The sequence below is a fragment of the Podarcis melisellensis genome, assembly GCF_964234715.1.
Source record: "Podarcis melisellensis genome assembly, chromosome: 2".
In the NCBI taxonomy this organism is placed as follows: domain Eukaryota; kingdom Metazoa; phylum Chordata; class Lepidosauria; order Squamata; family Lacertidae; genus Podarcis; species Podarcis melisellensis.
This window is the reverse complement of record NC_138529.1, coordinates 103,477,372-103,496,317: the sequence shown is the minus strand read 5'-3', so window position 1 is coordinate 103,496,317 and position 18,946 is coordinate 103,477,372. Positions and strand designations below refer to the sequence as shown.

Genomic DNA, 18,946 nt, shown 5'->3' with positions numbered 1-18,946 from the left:
TTTTTGCAGCGGCTTCTTCTCTCGCTCTCTTCCAGCGCTGCAACACAACACACTCCGCCTGCCAAAATACCTCCTCCTTCATAGCTGCAAAAAGGTTCGGGAGCCTTGGCCTTTTCCACATCTGTTTACGGTACTTTCTGTGTTTGGGAGTGCACAGAGAATTGTCCAAGGGAAGGTCATTGTGTTTCTCATTGGTATTCCACATTCCGCAGACTGCACAACCCATGCACCCGCAGTTTGTGGACTGGCAGGCAGCAGCGCAGGAGGAAACAGATGACCTGTCTGGAGACAGGTCAGATATAAATCAGAAGCAATCAAATCAAAACACAAAACACCACCTTCTGATCCTTGCCAGCTGGATATTGCAGGGTCTGGGGCAGAGCCACCAACAAGGCTGCCTGGTAAAGATTTTGAACAGGCTGTGGCTGCTTCCAGTTGACCTGTTTACTGAGCATTCCCCCCTGGTTTGTTTGCAAAAGGTTTGCAGGATAATTAAACTAAGGTTACCAGATTTTTTTCAATGAATCCGGGGACACTTTTCAACTTCAATGGATTTTGTATGGGGACTGATTTGTAAATCCGGGGACTGTCCCCGGGAAACGGGGGCGTATGGTAACCTTAGTTTAAACAATGTGGGCCATTCATTGAGCATTCGTTCTCACTTGTTTGCAGCCAAGGAGATGCAGCAAGCAATTTCCCAGTCGTTTTTTCCTCGTTGCATATAAAGTCTGATTTGGGGGGTGAAGCAGGCTTAATGCATTCATTATTTATCCAATTGCCTTTATATACCACCTTTCTGCCAAGAAACCCAATTGTGACGTATTAGAACAAAAGCTGCAAAGTAATTCTCAGATCAGGTTCAGGAGCTGACAGCGCAAGCTCCCTTCCCCAGACTTCTTCAATGCTGCCTTGCCTCAGGACAGGAAGGTGTCAAGTAGCCCAAGGGAAGCGGGGGGGGGGCTGCCCAAATGAATAGGAGCTGGGGACTTAGGATCACTATGGCTCGAAAGTCGATAAATAGAAGCCCAAGACTAAGGCTGCGCCAGGTATCGTTTACCTGGATTTCAGTTCTGATGAGAGGCTGTCAAAGGAAGACTTTGGTTGCAGCCACTGAGAGCCCTTGTCTTCTGGGAATTTGTCTAATTCCCAAAGCCATCCAAGATGGCGGCCACCACCGCGTCTTCTGGGAGTAAGTTACACGGTTAAACTTTGAAATTAACTCCTGGAACTGTGCCCTGAGTCTACAGGTTTGCTGCTCAAGCACAGTAAAGGTAAAGGGACCCCTGACCATTAAGTCTAGTCGTGACCAACTCTGGGGTTGCGGTGCTCATCTCGCTTTATTGGCCGAGGGAGCCGGCATACAGCTTCCGAGTCATGTGGCCAGCATGACTAAGCCACTTCTGGAGAACCAGAGCAGCGCACGGAAACACCGATTACCTTCCCGCTGGAGTGGTACCTATTTATCTATTTGCACTTTGACTCCTAGGTGGGCAGGAGCAGGGACCGAGCAACAGGAGCTCAACCCGTCGCGGGGATTTGAACCGCCAACCTTTTGATTGGCAAGTCCTAGGCTCTGTGATTTAACCCACAGCGTCACCCGCATCCTTGCTTATATTATCACGAGAATCTCAGGGGTTTTTGTTTTTGTTTTAAAGCAGGCTTCCTCAAACACAGCCCTCCAGATGTTTTTGGCCAACAACTCCCATAATCCCTAGCTAGCAGGACCAGTGGTCAGGGATGATGGGAATTGGAATCTCAAAAGATCTGGAGGGCCAAGTTTGAGGAAGCCTGTTTTAAAGCATTGATTAGCTCTCATGGTTGCAGAGGAAAAATTGGAGATGTCACCAATCCATTTCCCGCTATACGGTTTCTCTCTTTCCCCTTTCCTTTACAAACAAAAAATGTAATTTGCAATCTGGGTCTTGAAGGATGAATAACATTTTCAAATGAAGCAGATTGAGGTTCCTCCAGAGCTGCTACAGTTAAAAGCCAATCATCTTCCAGTCTTTCTGATATGAGAATTTGTATTTTTCCAGCTGCGGAATTTTGATCAATTTTATTGATGAAATACAGAAAAGGGTGACCTTTGACATTGAAGTATGCTAGAAAGGCAGGTGCAGTTCCATGCCATTCCTCAAGGGGGCTCTCTGGAATCTGAGCCACCTAACCTGCTTCACCACTACGTTTCCAACCTGTGAACATGTTTAGACTCTCGCTTGCTCACCTTTGCATTGAGAGAGTCGTGTCTTATACTTAAGGGACGTGGGTGGCGCTGTGGATTAAACCACAGAGTCTAGGACTTGCCGATCGGAAGGTCGGCGGTTCGAATCCCCGCGACGGGGTGAGCTCCCGTTTCTCAATCCCTGCTCCTGCCAACCTAGCAGTTCGAAAGCACATCAAAGTGCAAGTAGATAAATAGGTACCACTCCGGCGGGAAGGTAAACGGCATTTCCGTGTGCTGCTCTGGTTCGCCAGAAGCGGCTTAGTCATGCTGGCCACATGACCTGGAAGCTGTACGCTGGCTCCCTGGGGCAATAAAGCAAGATGAGCGCCACAACCCCAGAGTTGTCCGCAACTGGACCTAATGGTCAGGGGTCCCTTTACCTTTACCTTTATACGTCTCACTACAATCCTTTTGCTGAGATACTGCTTATGGTGGTCCTCAAAAAGAAGCTGTCGTGCTCGACCTCCGAGGTAAACATGCTGTTTTTGAGCAAAGTCAACAAAGGAACTTGTGGCTGGCGCCTTAAGGACTACCAGTTTCGTTGTGGCATAAGGTTTCATCAGATATAGGGGGAGTGGGCTGTAGTCCATGAAATCGTATGCCACAAATCTGTTAGTTGATAAGGTGGCATTTTTGCATCAAGAGGCTTAACAGAGCTACCCCTCTGCAATATATTTTTTATCAGTAACTCTCAATTTCAGTATATATGGAAGATTATTTTTTTTAATGCTGCCTAAAATGAGTAGCTCAGAGCTGTAGCACATTCCTATGAAAGGAGATACGCACAGTCTGGGGCTGTGTAAAAACCACACATTTAAAGCACCTTCCCTTCCCTGAAGAACCTTGGGAACTGTAGTTTAAGGGTGCTAGGAATTGTAGTTCTGTGTGAGGGCTAAACTACAGTTCCCAAGAGCCTTTGGAGGCTCTTTGCTTAAAAAATGCTTTGAATGTATTGCATGTCTGCAGCCTAAGACGAGACCGAGTGGGGCGTGTGAGCATTTCACTGCAAATATTGCTATTCGTATTAATTATTATTGATTTGATTTATTATCTACCCTTTCCCTTTAGGTCTCAAGACGAGTCACAACAAGTTAAAACACAACAATTCCCAGAGTTCCTTGGGAAGAGGAAATTGTTCTTGAACTGTTTTTGAGAATCGTCGGCCTCTGAGGGCAATGGGAGGGTTTCTCGGCACCCTTAACAAACTTCAGGTCCCAGGGAACTTTGAGGGACCCCATGCTTATTTAAAGCACAGTGGTACCCCAGGTTACATACACTTCAGGTTATATACGCTTCAGGTTACAGACTCCACTAAACCAGAAATATTACCTCGGGTTAAGAACTTTGCTTCAGGATGAGAACAGAAATCATGCTCCTGCGGCGCAGCAGCAGAGGGAGGCCCTATTAGCTAAAGTGGTGCTTCAGGTTAAGAACAGTTTCAGGTTAAGAACAGATCTCCGGAACAAATTAAGTACTTAACCTGAGGTACCACTGCATCATGATACTACTTTGAATATATGTATAGGATAGATGGGCCCTGGTGGGGAGGGAGGTAACTTTCACACAAATTGTCACACAGGGAAGAGGAGTGGAAAACCACGTTGAGAAAGAAGGGGTTGGCAGAAGAGACAGAATAAGATGGTGGCCATTTTTTGTCTTTGGACCCAACCATTTGTGGCATGTGACCCCTCCCTCAAGATTTCCCACAAGGGAACGCATTGACCTTGACGTTAAAAGGAGTTGTGTCCCGGCAACTCTTAACGTGATTTTCTGGCCATAGCTGCACCGTTGCCTAGGTAACATATGAAAATATATCAGTGGGGAACCTGATTTAAATAGTTCATTTAATCTGATTTATTTAAACCAGCCTTTTCTCTTGCTGATTTAAATTGACTTGATTTGCGTAAGTCACTTCACACTGGCTCTATGTGGCCTGTTCCTGTGACCACCAAGCAAACCCGCTGCCTTCGGAGTCGGTTGCCAGCCAAGCTGGTTTTGTATATGGAGTTGTGGGACGGGCACCATCTTGTCTCTCACCCCAGGCAACGGAATATCCTGGGCTGGACCTTCTTGGAGCTGTTACATGATGAATATGGCAGCCGCCGTTTGCCAGCTTTAATCATTGTGAGTTATGTAAAGAAAGAAACTCTCCTGGCAGTAGCAAGAACGCCTTCCTCATAGAGGGGAGGGCAGTATCTCAGCGGCAGAGCAGACACTTTGTATACAAGAAGGTCCAGAAAGCCACAGGTTCAATACATGCCCTCGCCCAGTGGAAATTGTTACAGGTTTCCCAATTGCTTTTACAGCAGTTGCCTGTAACCAGATACCTCGGGTTAAGAACTTAATTCGTTCTGAAAGTCTGTTCTTAACCTGAAACTGTTCTTAACCTGAAGCACCACTTTAGCTAATGGGGCCTCCTGCTGTCGCTGCGCCACCAGAGCATGATTTCTGTTCTCATCCTGAAGCAAAGTTCTTAACCCAAGGTAGTATTTCTGGGTTAGCGGAGTCTGTAACCTGAAGCGTATGTAACCTGAGGTACCACTGCTTCGTACCTCAGCTTCACAGCACACATCCAATGTATGAGTGGACGGACTTTCTCGATAACCCGGGGGTTCCTGGACATTGTCGGACTATAACTCCCATCATCCCTTACTGCTGGTCCAACTTGCTTGGGATGATGGGAGTTGTAGTCCGACAACATCTGAGGACCCAAGGTTGAGAACGGCTGGTCTATAATATGTTTGTGAGTAGGCCAGGGATGCGGGTGGCGCTGTGTGTTAAACCACAGAGCCTAGGACTTGCTGATCAGAAGGTCGGCAGTTCAAATCCCCACGACGGGGTGAGCTCCCGTTGCTCGGTCCCTGCTCCTGCCCTCCTAGCAGTTCGAAAGCACGTCAAAGTGCAAGTAGATAAATAAGTACTGCTCTGGCGGGAAGGTAAACGGCGTTTCTGTGCACTGCTCTGGTTTGCCAGAAGCGGTTTAGTCATGCTGGCCACATGACCCGGAAGCTGTATGCTGGCTCGCCCGACCAATAAAGCGAGATGAGCTCCGCAACCCCAGAGTTGGCCACGACTGGACCTAATGGTCAGGGGTCCCCTTTACCCCTTTACCCCTTTACCTAGGCCAGAGCTTGCCAACTATTTGGGGCCCATTTGCCAGCCAGAGAAACTGTCCTGAGCACCAGTTCAACCAGATGCCCGTGTGAAACTGGCAAGCAGGGCACGAGCTCAACCTGTGAGCTCCTACCTGCTCTGCTCTTCATATCTGTTGTGTTGTTAAGCAAATCCGCTTCTTTAGGATGCTGGGCAAGCCCACCATGGAGCCCAGTTCAGCTCAGACACCTGCACACCTGCAGGGACTACAGCAGCCAGGCCGGGCTTCGCTGGCTTAGGTCACCTCATACTTCTGTGTGGCATGACGCCACTCCCTAGCTGGGAGGGGAGCGACTCCACCTGGCCCGTTGCCTTACCTTGGCTGAGCTGCAGAAAGCAGGGCTGAGCCCTCCCCTCTCTCCCTCCCATCGCCTGGCACCGCACGAAGGGAGGAGGAGCTGCCTGGGAGCTTTCTCCAGGGAAGCCCAGCCCAGCTCTTGAGGTGTGTGTGTGTGTATGTATGTGTGCGAGAGAGAGAGAGAACGAAACTGAGCACGGAGAGTTTGTGTGCGGGCTGCCCATGTGCCCAAATTGGCCAGGGGTGCAGCACTCCACTAGCTGCCTGCCCAAGGCCCAGAACCGCAGCAGGGACACATGAACAGGTAGGAGTCGGGCCCTTCTCTCTCCCAATTCCCCAGGCCTGGCAAATTGACAAGCAAGAACTCCGGGCTTCCTTCTGCACTCCAAGCCCAACAGACAGCCGTCTGCTGCCAGGCAAGGAGGGGTGGGTGCGAAGGGCGTCTAAGTTATTTTATTTCTGATCTGAAGAAGTGTGCGTGCACACGAAAGCTCAAGCCAATAACAAACTTAGTTGGTCTCTAAGGTGCTACTGGAAGGAATTTTTTTATTCTGTTTCGACACGGCTACCTACCTGTAACTAGTTATTTTATTTTATTTTGCAACGGGGTGGGTGGCTGGAAGGTGACTGACTGAATGCAAAAAAAGGGGACGTCTTTGCAAACTATCCGTTTCTTAGCATAGGCCAAAGGGTAAGAAGCGATTTATGCAGCTGGATCCTGAGATTTCTGCTCAGCTAAGCTGCTTGGAGGACCTCAAGATCCGAGTTTGACACACACACACACAAAAACCCCACTTGCTATAATTGGGATGGTTCTATTCTGGCATGTTTAATGGGAGAAGGTGGGTGTTGGTTGTTTGCCCCAAAAAGTGGGGAGGGAGAGAATATTAGTAGATGTGCTCTGTGGAAGAGACGTGTGTGTGTGTCTCTAGTTAAACTTTGCCTTCAGGACTTATTAAGAGTAAGGATCCCAGTCAAGTACCAGGCTGCTTTTTTAGAACAATCCAGGGTTCCAGCGATAACTGGAAATTGGCACGCAATTCAAAAACCTTAACTCAGCTTTCAGTTTTTGTGTGTGTGTTTTTTTAGGCAGCAAGTTTCTAGCCCTCAAGGCAATGAAGTTAGACTTGCAAGTGTTTGGGCGGTGCCTGCTCAAATTGGAGATTTTCAGTTGTCAAAAGTTGGGGTGTGAGGAGTCTACATAGTTCTTTTCCATGCCCCGTGGCTCAAAGAATAAATTATGCAAAATAAGCGCATAGAGGCCAGTCTGTCTGTCTATCTTTTATTCTTTCAGACATTGGTCACAACAGAAAATAAGAAAGTAATCATTCACAATAATCACACACACCAAAAATGCGCGCGTGCGTGCTCTCTCTCTCTCTCTCTCTCTCTATATATATATTGTTCATCACATTATAAAAGAGTAAAGGGGGAAAAAGACTTTTTGAAGCTGCCAAAGCAAATCTTGCCACTGCTAAAAGAGTCACTCTATCACAAGAAGACAGCAGAAAGTCAGTTCTTGCAACTCACACCAGTTAACTTTCCCCTTGAGGTGGATCTAACATTTTTAGTTGCAATCACAGAGAAGACAAGGCAAATAATAATAATAATAATAATGTGGCCTATTTTTCACCAAGCCACTGCTACAAGGACAAAGTCTCAGATCATAGTTTTAAAAATAAAATTAAAAAACCCTTCTAAAGCTACAGTTTTCATTAGTTGCATTCTGAGCCAATTTAAAACAGTTCAAAGAGTAGGGCAATTATGTTTAATTTGTATAATTGATGGGAGTCACTGAATTTCTTTTCTGTTGGTTCAGATTCTTTTTGTTAGTGCAGAACCATGTGCAGCCCCCTACTTTGAGGTGGGCGTCTCAACTGGGACTACATGAAATCTCTGGCTGTACAACCCAGATCTGACAATTTGGGCCATGGATTATAAAAGGAGCTTCCCCTCCGCCCTTCGGCTTTTGATGTATTTTGTCTATGAAGTCATTTGATATTTTTTTTTACACCGGGTTGAGAGGATGAAGAGTTGAACTTAGGCACGCATCCATACTTGTCCTGAACTTTACTGCTGAATTGGAGCAATCGTCCATTTGGTTTTCCTGCGGATGGATGTTTGTTCCAGTTCAGCGCCAAAGAGCAGGTTTTCCTGGGGAAAGTGGCAAGGGCAAATGAAAAACCTCTCAGACTCATGCTTTCTAGGCAGAAGTGTGGCCAAGTCCCTAGTCTAGCAGCCTGAGTGTCTCGTGCTACGTGTGTAATGAAATTTCAGTTGTCTTGTGGGGCCTGGAAATAAGTTAACCATATCCTCGGAGTCTCCTGTTTGTAGGATAGAACCAGACACCAGGCTTCTCTGGTATAAATTTCCCATTACAGTCATACCTCGGGTTACAGGCGCTTTGGGTTACGCGTTTTCAGTTTATGGTTGCGCCAAAACCCAGAAGTACTGGAACAGGTTACTTCCGGGTTTTGGCACTCGCACATGCGCAGAAGCGCTAAATCATGCTTTGCATGCTTAGACGTGGCGCTGCGGATTGCAAACATTGTGGGTTTCAAACTTGCCTCTCGCATGGATCACGTTCGCAACCCGAGCGTCCACTGTATCTAGCTAGTGTAGGATCAACTTAACCCTTGGGGGATACACTCCGTTTTGGGGGAGAAATGTAAAAATGCAGTGTCTGCAGTACAGTAATCAGCATGTCTCAGCTATCAAGATACCTGGCTCAGGTATGTCCATGATTGAGTTGATCAGGACGTGTGCATTTTGTTGGAAGCAGCCCAGAGTGGCTGGGGAAACCCAGCCAGATGGGCGGGGTATAAATAATAAATTATGATGATGATGATGATGATGATGATGATGATGGAAGCCCAGCAGGGCAGGGAGTCTAGGCTGCTTGCATACCTTCACAGGTGAGCAGCAACAACTAATGAAAAGATAAAAGAACCTGAGACCCCCTCTCTTAGGTGTGGCCACCACTTAATTGCTGGCAGAGTTTCTGTATCATTAACGGGGGTGGGGGGATAATCCTGTTGCTACACATTAATAAAAAGGCCTGTCCATTTAATTTCTGCTGGTGGAGCACGTGATAATGCTGAGTACATCAGCTGGCTACCTGATCCCCAGGCATGCCCTCACATGGTGGAAATGCATAGCCCACACGATGGCTTGGCCTGCTCTCGGTGTTCATTGCCAAACCCCTGCTTTTGTCTTCAGGGGAGGCTATGGTTCCTGGCTCTCCATTCCAGGCTTTATACTCCCCATCCTCAGTGCGGAGCAGGAGGAATACCCCCTGGCAACCCAGTGCCAACAGAGAATATATCTTTAAAAAGCCCAGCTTCAGGAAGAGCTCTGCTTTTCTGACTGGAGAAGCCATTGATGAAGGCCGTAAGGGGGTGGGGGGTGGGAGCCACTGGCTGTTTCCCACCCTGCCCCCTCTGTGAAAGGGAAGCATCCCATCAAAGCCGAAGGGAGGCTGGGCAGGGAGAGTTGCTTAGAATGGGAGAGGATAAGCTATTCTTGGTGCTTTTATGAGAAAGCCTGGTGCAAGACACAACAAGTGCATTCCTGCCGGGCTGCTGCCAGGCTCCCTGGGAACGGACTGTGGCTGGGCAAGGCATGGGCTTGGCCACCTCTTTTGTCCCCACAGCTTCCAATTTTGGGCCAAGCCAGCGCTGTGTGTTCAGCTTTCTTTTCTCGGCAGCGGCTGTTATGGGCTCCCTTGGCTACCAGGCCGTGAACTCTTGTCCCAGCCAGGGGACCAGCAATCTGGGGTGTTGATCTTGTTTAGCATGCCATTCAAATTGCAGTGAGCTTCTCTATGAACTAGGGATGGGTAAATCTGTCAACCTTCGTTTCTCTCATTTCCTCATTTTTCCCCGCCTTAAGCTCAGTTCTGCAAAACGCTTTGCTGTTTTGCTTTCAAAGGCCCCCGGGAAAATTCATTGGCATTCGAGTGCAAATTTATCCTGATATACTTGCCTGTGAAATTGTGCCTAATATACACATTTTTGCAAAGCAATTTCCCCTAGTTTTGTATGTATGCATTTTTATGCACATGTTGCCCCAGTCCATGCATTCCCCCCCCCCGCCCCCCGTGTATTCCTTGGCTAGACAGCTGCAAAATTTGGAGACGTACGAATTTCAGAGGCGAAGGTTGTTTCAGTTCGCGAATTGTTTCGGAAACTGCAAATGAAGTAGGTTCTCCTTTAAATGCAAACCGAATCAAGTTTAACCCTCATTCTTATGCTGAGCAGACTGGAGCAGAAATGAGCAATGGGACAATTCTAGCCACTCCTGATATCTGCAAGTCTCCCTCAGCAGAGCTGTGGCAACTGGCAGATGCAGTGAGAGACCAAACCCTCACCCAGAAAAAGTCAGATTTTAAACTAAAGTTACATATTGTTGTTGTTTAGTCGTTTAGTCGTGTCTGACTCTTCGTGACCCCATGGACCAGAGCACGTCAGGCACTCCTGTCTTCCACTGCCTCCCACAGCTTGGTCAAACTCATGCTGGTAGCTTCGAGAACACTGTCCAACCATCTCGTCCTCTGTCGTCCCCTTCTCCTTGTGCCCTCCATCTTTCCCAACATCAGGGTCTTTTCCAGGGAGTCTTCTCTTCTCACGAGGTGGCCAAAGTATTGGAGCCTCAGCTTCAGGATCTGTCCTTCCAGTGAGCACTCCACCCAAGATGGACAGGTCATAGTGGAGAGTTTCGACCAAATGTGATCCACCTGGAGCAGGAACCGAGCCGCTCCAGTATCCCTGCCAAGAAAACTCCATGGACAAAGACAACAGGCATATAAAAGCTACATATACACCACACATTTAAAGCACACCCACCTACCCCAAGAACCCTGGGAACCGTGTTTTGTTAAGGGCACTGGGAACTGTAGTTCTCTGAAGGGTAAACTACAGTTCTTGTGATACTTTTTTTTGCGGGGGGGGGTGTATGGTGTGTGTGTGTGCACCTCCTGTAGCTAGCTTTCACCTCACAGACAACCATCTCCCCAAGGCAGGCGAGGCTGGACTGGGAGGGCCGCTGGGGCCTTGTATTTTGGTCTCCCCCCCCCCCAAGGAAGAATCCTCCAGCCTTTTTCACCCCTTCCAGCGAGCCGGCCCTGGGCCTGTGCTTGCAGCAGGGCAGGCTGTGTGTGCCGCGGAGCAGAAAGAATAGGCTGTGACAATTCCCGTAGCTTAGAGACCGTTAGTCCCTTTCAGAGTCCCGGCTCCATTTGAATAAAAATCAGTCTCCAGCCCCGCTTGCCCACACTGAGAGAGGAGGGGTTGGGGGAGAGCCGGGTTATTTTTACCCACCGCCAGTTAAGTTCGCACGGCCGGAGTTCTCACGCGGCTTGGACAGCGGCAGACTTGGGACTCTTGGTCGACGGGGCAGGAGCGGACTTTCTTGCAGGGCTTTGGGTGGGTCAGGGCAAGCGAGGGAGAGCGGAAGACATCGACCCGGCTTCTCGCTCCCCAAATCTCCCGTGCCCCTTATTTGCAGCAGCAACAGATGCATCAGTACCTGAAGAGGCCGGGGCAGCCCTAGCCCCGAGGTGAGTATTATAAGGGCATCTCTGAGGAGCAACTCAAGGAAGCTGGCTCTGCCGGGAGGATGGGGGCCGCTGTGTCTGCTTGAACAATATTCACCCCCCCATCAAATCTGCCTCCAGGTCAGGAGGAACGAGGTTTCTGCTGTCGAGGGTATCACAGAGGTGATGGCTGTGTGCTTTCTACGTAAATGGAAAGGGTGTGTTTGTGTGTGTGGTGGAAATTTGGAACTGCCCACTATGTAAAGTTTGGTGTCATGGAGTGTGGGTTTTTTTCCACCAGCTGCAGGGAATTTTGGAGGTGGAAGTGGCGGGGTCTGTGTCTAGAGCAGCGGTTCCCAACCTTTTCTTTGGCCAAGCCCCTCCTAAGCATCTCTAAAATCCTAGTGCCCCCCCCCCCGTGACGTATAATTCTTATTATTCAAAAAGTGAACTCCTATTCACGTGGAGGAAGCCTAAAAGGCCATTCACTGTTAATAACTCACTCTTGAATTGCCCCCCCTTAAAAATCAAATTGCCCCCCCCTCGTGGGGCACTGCCCCATGTTGGGAACCACGGGTCTAGAGGAACAGCTTGCAGCTGCCCCCATCCCGCAAAAAGCCCTTTAAGTCCTCACAACTGTGTATACGTCATACATTCAAAGCACATGGCTTTCGCCTCCTGAGAACGGTGGTTTATCTCTCGCAGAACTACGGTCCCCAGAGCCTCTAACAAACTACAGTTCCCGGGATTCTTGGTGCTTTAAATGTATGCTGCGTATGCAGCCTTATTCTTCAGTTGCCTCCTTCTGATCCAACCTTCTTCTCATGTGATTTCTCTTTCCTCAACACTTGGACACACAACCGCCTTTTCCTTTGACCACTTCTGTGTCTCCCCAACCCTGCAAACTCTTCTACCTCTCACACGTAAAATTCCTGCTGAATTTGTTCCCCTGAGGGCACAAACAAACAAGCTCACACGACACAATTTGCAGGTGCCTTTATGTAAATCTGTACAGATTTTAAAATCACGTGTGGACCAGCAACGAATTAGTCTGAACTGGGGGGGTTGAGGAAACAACCACCCAAAAATTTGGCGCCCATCTGCACCACACATTTAAAGCACCATGACATCGTTTAAAGTGGTCATGGCTTCCCCCAAAGAATCCTGGGAATTCTAAGGATGTTGAGGGTTTGTTAGGAGACCCCCCATAAAATAATAATAATAATAATAATAATAATAATAATAATAATAATAATAATTTATTTATACCCTGCCCGTCTGGCTGGGCTTCCCCAGCCACTCTGGGCGGCTTCCAACAAAATATTAAAATACAGTAATGCATCAAACATTAAAAGCTTCCCTAAACATTCCTCTCACATAAACAATAATTCCCTGGGAAGAGGGATTGACCGTTTAAGCCACTCTGAGAATGGTCGCTTTGTGAGGGGAAGGGGGGTCTCTCAATAACCCTTTACAGCGCCCTTAACAAACCACAGTTCCCAGAATTCTTTGTGGGGGAAGCCATGACTGTTTAAAGCGGTATGATATTGCTTTAAATTTACAATGCAGATGGGGCCCAGATTGGCAGATTGCCCCCCGCCCTGGATCAGGCCTCAAGGCCTTCTAGAAGATATTTCTCTGGGCCACCCTTAGCCCAGTTGGTGCCCTCCAAAAGTTTTGAACACTACAGCATCTATCTTCCCCAAACTCTGCCTGTACTGGGGCTGATGTTCTTCCAAACATCTGGAGGGGAACCAGCTTGGGGGAAGGACTGCTTCTGGGCTCTTTGCCTCATATCCTAACCCCACCCATCCTATACTCAAGCCCAAGGGTCAGCAACCTTTTTCAGCCATGGGCCGGACCACTGTCCCTCAGACCATGCAGGGGGCTGGACTATATTTTGAAGAGAAAAAAATGAACAAATTCCTATGCCCCACAAGTAACCCAGAGGTGCATTTTAAATAAAAGCAGACATTCTACTCATGTAAAAACACGCTGATTCCCTGACCGTCTGCAGGCCGGATTGAGAAGGTGATTGGGCCGCATCTGGCCCACGGGCCTTAGGTTGCCTACCCCTGCTCAAGCCATTGGTACGCCTGATATTTCCCCCTCACAAATGAAGCCCTAGCCCTTCAGAGGTCCTTCCCACTAGTGTGTAATATATCCACAATGTTTTTTGAGGGAGTCAGAAAGGGGACAACCCTGTTGAGCTACCTGTTTTCTTTTTTCTCTCTCCAGGTTGAAACTTCCCATGCTGCCCATGGCACTACTTCTCTACTTGCTTCTCTGGGGTAAGTGCTCAGACTTGGGAAACATCCCTGTGGGGATGGACATCATCATCATTATTATTATTATAATTATTTATTCCTGGGTGTGTAACAGCTTGCCCACAGTTCTGCTTTGGCCCTTGCCTGGAAAGCACAGGTCTGAGTGGTTTTCCATTTGCCCCACGGCCTTTCACCAGGGAAACCCTCTCTTTGCCACTGAATCAGAACAAACGTCATTCCGCGGAAAACCAAATGGATATTTGTTGCGATTTGGCAGTAAAGATCAGCTTTTCCCAGAGGAGAGCAGCGGGACAAGCGGAAGTGTGGGCACGCCCTCAGTCTCTTTACATGCGATTGCCTGCTAATCTGAAGGTGGTTTCAGTTCCATTGACTACATATAGAACAAGAGTACCACATTTCCAAATACAGTGGTACCTCTGGTTGCGAACAGGATCTGTTCCGGAGGCCTGTTTGCAACATGAAAAGAGTGCAATCCACAGTGGCTCGTATGCACACGCATGGGTTGTAATTTGCCGCTTCTGCGCATGTGCGTGATGTCATTTTGTGCTTCTGCGCATGCGCATGCGCACGCGGCGAAACCCGGAAGTAACCATTTTGTGGTACTTCTGGGTCTCCACGGGACGTAACCTGAAAGGACGTAACATGAAGCAGACATAACATGAGGTATGACTGTAAAGGGCTTTCCCATGCTCTTTATTTGCCTATAAAGAAGGTTTTGTTTTTGCTGGGGCAATTTCTCCTTCCGTTGCAGCACTACAATCCTGAATTCTGTGCACCTGCAGAACCTTGGGGGACCCTAGTGTAGGCAAAGTAGTTAAGAACATACCTGCGCCATGCATTTAAAGTACTGTATTTTTTGCTCTATAAGACTCACTTTTTCCCTCCTAAAAAGTAAGGGGAAATGTGTGTACGTCTTATGGAGCGAATGCAGGCTGCGAAGCTATCCCAGAAGCCAGAACAGCAAGAGGGATTGCTGCTTTCACTGCACAGCGATCCCTCTTGCTGTTCTGGCTTCTGAGATTCAGATTTTTTTTTTCTTGTTTTCCTCCTCCTAAAACTAAGTGCGTCTTGTGGTCTGGTGTGTCTTATAGAGCGAAAAATACGGTACATCCAAGGCAGGTTTGTAACACAAAAATATCTTAGGAACTGTAGATTGTTACGGGTGCTGTGAACTACAAGGAGGTCACAGTTCCTGATACTCTATGGGGGAAGTTCTGTGTTCTAAACCTACGATGGATGTGTTTTAAATGCATGGTGTGCTCTGAGCCAGCTGCGATAGCTCAGTCGGTAGAGCATTAAACTCTTAATCTCAGGATTGTGGGTTCGGGCCCCATGTTGGGCAAACGTTTCCTACATTGCTGGGGGCTTTGACTAGATGACCATTGTGGTCCCTTCCAGTGCTGGAGTTCTAAGATTCCAGGATTCCACCTGTTTTGCACATGGAAGGTCCTAGGTCAAAGCTTGGCATCTCGTAAGTGAGAGCAACTAGGTAGCAGGGGATGAGAAAGACGTTTACATGAGACCCTAGAGAGTCTCTGTCAGTCATAGTAATGACTGGAATCAGGCTTGGAAGTGGATTTTTCTGACTTGCTCCCCCCCCCCCGCCCCCAACTCACACTGAAGCAAAAACCGTTCACAGTGGGGTAGGTGGAGACATATAGGGGAAGTATAACTTTGATGGTACTAGCCAAGGAGCACAGGAGCCAATTCATAGGGGCCAAGGGGTCTTTGCCACCCCTATAAAATATTTGAGGGGGCCAGGGCTCCCCAAAGTTGATGGGCACTGCCGTTCAAATGGTGTCTGTGCACTGTGCCATGTGATCGATGATGCAAGACAGGGATTAATTTCAGCGTTGAGATATGAAAGCTAGGAGCTAAATGGCACCTTAAACCTAGGTTACGGGCGCAACAGCGGAATGGCTGGGTGCGCTTTTAAAATATACATTCATACCTCATGTTACGTCCGCTTCATGTAACGTTCTTTCAGGTTACGTGCCAAGGCGACCCGGAAGTACCGGAAAGGTTTACTTCCGGGTTTTGCTGCTCACGCAAAATGACGTCACGCGCATGTGCAGAAGAGGCGAATTACAACCCGCACGTGTGCAGATGCGCCGCTGCGGGTTGCGCTATTTTCATGTTGCAAAGGGCCTCTGGAAAGGATCCCGTTTGCAACCAGAGGTACCACTGTATAACAAGACTACGAAGCTGAAAATGAATGAACTGCAGCTAAAACATTGTGTTCATTTTTCACGTGGTCTAGTCCTTCCCCTGCCCACCCCACCCCCTAATATTCTTAAGAGGCTCTCTTCTCCAGTCTTCAGAGAGCTGCTGGAAGTGGGGAGGCAGAAAAAGGTCCTTCTTACCTTCCCCTCTGCAGTTTTAATCTGAAATCTTAGGTGCGGTACCGCGCCCAGAGCTCAGAAACCGCTGGAGCTAATGAAATTCCCTGTTGCAAAATGCGCCTGGAACAATGGGAGTTTCGAACACTGTTTACTTGCCCTCCCCCCAAAAAATATTTTATTCCAGTTGGTACCCCGGCCAGGGTGTGTTTATTCTGTAGAGACACCACGTTTTTCATGTGCCATATAGGCTTTCTTGACTGACTGTGACTGGCATGCGCATCTTCTCTGCCAGTGTTTGGTGAGGGCCTGCATGTGGCAGCATGCCTAGACGCGTGCTGTGCACAAGTCATGCCGGAAGGCCCATCCTGAACGAGACACATCAGGGACTGCTAGGAACAAGGCAAGGCCGAACCTGCACCAGCTCAGCAACAAAAGATACTTTCTACCTACTGCAGTCTCCGCTCCACACCTCCCTGTAGCGACCTGTGCCCAGAAATATTCCCAAAAGCCAGTGCATGCGCAAGTGATGGTGGTATAACTCCTATTGATCAGTGACTAATTTCCAAAAAAGCTTGGGTTCAAAGCTTCCTTAAAACCTTATCCATGATCCCAGATGCATGGTGTTAGATTGTGGTTAACATGTGGCAGAGGCACTCTGCATGTGCTGAGGCAAAATATTTTCAATTGCTTTCTATGTTGCAGGGCAAAGTCATGCTGGTAGTGCCTGAACTCATGCCCTTCTACAATCTTCCTTAATCATCTATCTATCTATCTATCTATCTATCTATCTATCTATCTGTGTGGTGCCAGTGTGGTGTAGTGGTTAAGAGCAGTAGACTCATAATCCGGTGAACTGGGTTCGCGTCTCCGCTCCTCCACATGCAGCTGCTGGGTGACCTTGGGCCAGTCACACTTCTCTGAAGTCTCTCAGCCTCACTCACCTCACAGAGTGTTTGTTGTGGGGGAGGAAGGGAAAGGAGAATGTTAGCCGCTTGGAGACTCCTTAGAGTAGTGATAAAGCAGGATATCAAATCCAAACTCTTCTTCTGTCATCTGTCTATCATCTATCTATCTATCTATCATCTATCTATCTATCATCTATCTATCTATCTATCTATCATCTATCTATCATCTATCTTCATCTATATCTATCTATCTATCTATCTATCTATCTATCTATCTATCTATCATCTATCTATCTATCTATCTATCTATCTATCTATCTATCTCTATCTCTATCTATCTATCTATCTATCTATCATCTATCATCATCTCGCACCTTATCTCACAATCCAATATCTCTCTAGTCTAGGAGATCATGATGATGAGGTATTCATCCGTAATATTCATCCTAATAATCCAATTTATTTATATGCCCCTTTTCCAAATAACACTCAAGAGCAGCTCAGAAGAACAGGATACTCCGTTTAGTCCCAGGATTTGCTGTCATTAGCAGAGTTTCTCTCTGGGATGTGTAAAGCAATAAACTGAGAAGGCAGTAGCTGAACATGTGCAGAGTGCCTTTCCCTCCTTAGTCACAGCTCGCTCCATGGTGGCCAGCGTTTTTTACTAGGCTGTTCAGCACTGACGTTCATGTGCAGAAACGAAATGGGGAACACGTTTCACATCAGCGTTGTTATCAGCAGAAATCTCCCCTGCTTAATATTTACACATATTTATGAACTAGCAGAAAGGCATTTGATGGCAGGAAGTGTGGCTTGCAGGCAGTCTTGAAACACACCCCGACAGACAGACACACACATACACCTTGTGTCTTTTTAAAGAAATAAACTACACGGTGTGCCCAGGTGAGGCTGCTTTGGAATGCTTCCAGGACATGCCTTTGGCTGGACAGCCATATTTTGTGGTTAATCATTGGCAGGAGTTGTGGGTAGGAGAAGGGGCAGCGCTTGCTGGAATGAACCGGATATGCAGCATGTGGAGGGCAGCCACACCCTGCTGGAACGTGTGCATGAGAATATAAACATAAGGAGAGGCCTGCAAGATCAGGCCAAAGGCCCACCTCGCCCGCCATCCTGATATCACAGCGGCAAACCAGATGTCTATGGCTAGTGGTCGTTTTGGCTAGTGGCCATGGGTGGTCTTATCCTCCATGTATGTTGACATGGGAATGGGCAAAGGCCTGTCCTCCAGAGCTCCTCTGGCTTGAGGGACTGCTTTACACACCAACAAGGCTGGCCCAAGACATTTTGGTGCCTGAAGGAAGGACATACAGTACATACACAGGTCAGACTGGTAGTTGAAGCTTCCTTCAACACTGGTAAAAGAACAACAGCTTCCCCCACACCTGAGGCAGCAGGCAGCAAAATTGGCACCAGGCAGGCTAGCTAGGGACGCGGGTGGCGCTGTGGGTTAAACCACAGAGCCTAGGACTTGCCGATCAGAAGGTCGGCAGTTCAAATCCCTGCAATGGGGTGCGTTCCCGTTGCTCCGTCCCTGCTCCTGCCAACCTAGCAGTTCAAAAGTACATCAAAGTGCAAGTAGATAAATAGGTACTGTTCCAGCGGGAAGGTAAACGGCGTTTCTGTGCACTACTCTGGTTCGCCAGAAGCAGCTTAGTCATGCTGGTCACATGACCCGGAAGCTGTATGCCGGCTCCCTCAGCCAATAAAGCGAGATGTGCGCCACAACCCCAGAGTCGGCCACGACTGGACCTAACGGTCAGGGGTCCCTTTACCTAGGCTAGCTTAGGGGTCTCAAGGAAAATGTTGAAGGGGGAGTGTGCACTGCCGCAGCCCATCCCGCATCCCTTCCTCTGCCTAATGGTAGGGCCGGCCCACTTTACAAAGTTCCTGAATGCAAGTGCGACCGTAGCATCCATTTATCCATTTTCTTTGTGAACCTAGTTTTGTTCTTTGCTCCCAAGACCGTTCCCAGGAGACGCCAGCTGTCGCTGTGAGAGCTGTAGTTCTTGGACCGGATCAGGGACTCGTAGCCTGCTTCCGCTTTCTCCTTAACAGTATTCCTTTGACAAAGTCCTCCTGACGCGATCATCAACGCTAGGATCCTGGCACATGCAGACCTTCTCTCCTCTCTCCCCCCCCACTTTCTGATCCGAAGACTGACAGGGTCGTAGGCAGGTCAGCC

The 18,946-nt window shown here is 48.2% G+C and overlaps 1 protein-coding gene across 3 annotated transcripts in view; it reads left to right on the top strand.

The window, feature by feature from the left end:
- The first annotated feature begins 5,774 nt into the window (after positions 1-5,774).
- Positions 5,775-18,946, top strand: part of LOC309364321 (laminin subunit beta-1-like) — a 71,631-nt gene continuing 58,459 nt past the window's right edge. The window contains exons 1-2 of one of the 3 annotated variants that reach the window (XM_081901296.1): positions 5,775-5,819; positions 13,447-13,499. In XM_081901296.1, coding sequence (XP_081757422.1) covers positions 13,460-13,499 — 40 coding nt within the window. In that variant the 5' untranslated portion in view covers positions 5,775-5,819; positions 13,447-13,459. The other 2 variants (XM_081901294.1, XM_081901295.1) reach the window with 2 other exon arrangements.